General features: G+C 53.0%; 1 protein-coding gene across 2 annotated transcripts in view; it reads left to right on the forward strand.

Annotated features, from left to right (window-relative positions):
• Positions 1-16: 16 nt before the first annotated feature.
• LOC106511329 (proline-rich receptor-like protein kinase PERK2) overlaps positions 17-2,509 on the forward strand; it is a 4,810-nt gene continuing 2,317 nt past the window's right edge. Inside the window, exons 1-2 of one of the 2 annotated variants that reach the window (XM_014000083.1) lie at positions 17-806; positions 948-1,151. In XM_014000083.1, coding sequence (XP_013855537.1) covers positions 710-806; positions 948-1,151 — 301 coding nt within the window. In that variant the 5' untranslated portion in view covers positions 17-709. Of the gene's footprint in view, positions 820-947; positions 1,152-2,509 lie in introns of both variants that reach the window. The other variant, XR_001309517.1, reaches the window with a different exon arrangement.

Here is a 2,509-nt window from a genome sequence, read left to right on the forward strand (position 1 = left end):
GGTGTGCACGTGATCCAGGTGTGCACGTGATCCAGGTGTGCACGTGATCCAGGTGTGCACATGGATTTGGACTCAGAGTCCAGCTGACTCGTGTCCTCTACTTCCTGGTCTCCATGGTAACGGCTCCATAAACCAGGTCAATAAATAATCTGGACTTTAGAGTCAGGAGTTATACTGACACACACACACACACACACACACACACACACACACACACACACCCTCTGTTCCAGCAGACCTGTCAGACTTTGTCCCGGCTGCAGGAAGTCCTGAGACTCTGTCACCTCACCCGATGAGTCTGAGCTGGGAGGCCTGGGACCCATGAGTGGACTGGATTAACTTGTTCTGGTCCTTCAGGACCACTGAGACATCTGGACTAACCCGATCCATTTGGTTCTGGTCCTTCAGGACCGCTGAGACCGCTGGACTAACTCGATCCACTTGGTTCTGGTCCTTCAGGACCACTGAGACATCTGGACTAACCCGATCCATTTGGTTCTGGTCCTTCAGGACTGCTGAGACATCTGGACTAACCCGATCCATTTGGTTCTGGTCCTTCAGGACTGCTGAGACATCTGGACTAACCCGATCCATTTGGTTCTGGTCCTTCAGGACCGCTGAGACCGCTGGACTAACTCAATCCACTTGGTTCTGGTCCAACATCAGAGGTTGAGGTCAGAACAAAGGTCCAATTCTGCTGATCTTCATCATGAGGTCTTCATCAGAAACCTCATCCCCGTCTTCTGGTCCTCCACGTCCTCATGTGTCCATCCAGAGTCCACAGCTTCAGGACGAGTTTCTGAAAGGTAGGGTTCTGAGGTGGGTCACAGTCTGGTTCTATTCAGGTTCTGATGGTGATGGGAAGCAGACTGAGCCCCCCTGAGGACCAGAACCTGAGGAGACCTGGTCCTGCTTTAGATTTTGACTTTTTTTGTCTTTGTTTCCAGAACATCAGAAAAGGTTGGCGTCTTGGAGTCTTACTTCGTCCCCGCTGGACTCCCCCTGCAGCCCCTCATCCCTGCTGGACTCCCCAGTCTGCCCCTCGTCCCCTGTGACCTCCTCCCTGGACTCCTCCCTCAGTCCGGCCCCCTCTCACTCCTCCTGCTCCCCATCTCAGAGTCCCTCCTGGAGGTCTGGGGACAGTTTTAGCAGTAAGTTGGACCAGTAGAGAACAGGAAGAACCAGTAAAGACCAACAGGGATCAGCAGGAACCAATAGAGACCAGTAGGAACCAGTAAAGACAATAAGGGATCAGTAGGGACCAGTAGAAACCAGTAGGGACCAGTATGAACCAATAGGGACCAGTAGAAACCAATAGAAACCAACAGGGATGAGTACAGACCAGTAGAAACCAATAGGGATGAGTACAGACCAGTAGAAACCAACAGGGATGAGTACAGACCAGTAGAAACCAACAGGGATGAGTACAGACCAGTAGAAACCAGCAGAAACCAACAGGGATGAGTACAGACCAGTAGAAACCAATAGGGATGAGTACAGACCAGTAGAAACCAGTAGAAACCAACAGGGATGAGTATGAACCAATAGGAACCAATAGGAACCATTAGGGACCAGCAGGACCAGTAGGACCAGCAGGACCAGCAGGACCAGCAGGACCAGCAGGACCAGCAGGACCAGCAGGACCAGCAGGACCAGTAGGACCAGCAGGACCAGCAGGACCAGTAGGACCAGCAGGACCAGTAGGACCAGTAGGACCAGTAAGACCAGCAGGACCAGTGGGACCAGTAGGACCAGCAGGACCAGTAGGACCAGCAGGACCAGTAGGACCAGTAGGACCAGCAGGACCAATAGGACCAGCAGGACCAGTAGGACCAGTAGGACCAGTGGGACCAGCAGGACCAGCAGGACCAGTAGGACCAGTAGGACCAGTAGAACCAGTAGGACCAGCAGGACCAGTAGGACCAGTAGGACCAGCAGGACCAGTGGGACCAGTAGGACCAGTAGAACCAGTAGGACCAGTAGGACCAGCAGGACCAGTGGGACCAGTAGGACCAGTAGGACCAGCAGGACCAGTAGGACCAGTAGAACCAGTGGGACCAGCAGGACCAGTAGGACCAGCAGGACCAGTAGGACCAGCAGGACCAGCAGGACCAACAGGACCAGTAGAACCAGTAGAACCAGTAGGACCAGTAGGACCAGCAGGACCAGTAGAACCAGCAGGACCAGTAGAACCAGTAGGACCAGTAGAACCAGTGGGACCAGTAGGACCAGTAGAACCAGTAGGACCAGTAGAACCAGTAGGACCAGTAGGACCAGTAGAACCAGTAGGACCAGTAGAACCAGTGGGACCAGTAGGACCAGTAGAACCAGTAGGACCAGTAGAACCAGTAGGACCAGTAGGACCAGTAGGACCAGTAGAACCAGTAGGACCAGCAGGAACAGGCAGTCTGGGGTCCAGGTAGACCTGATGGTATTAGTTTAGTTCCTGACCTACAGTTTGAATGATGAAACTTTATTTGTAGTCAGCACAGTGACATCACATTAAAGA

The sequence above is a fragment of the Austrofundulus limnaeus genome, unplaced genomic scaffold (assembly GCF_001266775.1).
Source record: "Austrofundulus limnaeus strain Quisiro unplaced genomic scaffold, Austrofundulus_limnaeus-1.0 Scaffold2688, whole genome shotgun sequence".
NCBI classification, from domain to species: Eukaryota; Metazoa; Chordata; class Actinopteri; order Cyprinodontiformes; family Rivulidae; genus Austrofundulus; species Austrofundulus limnaeus.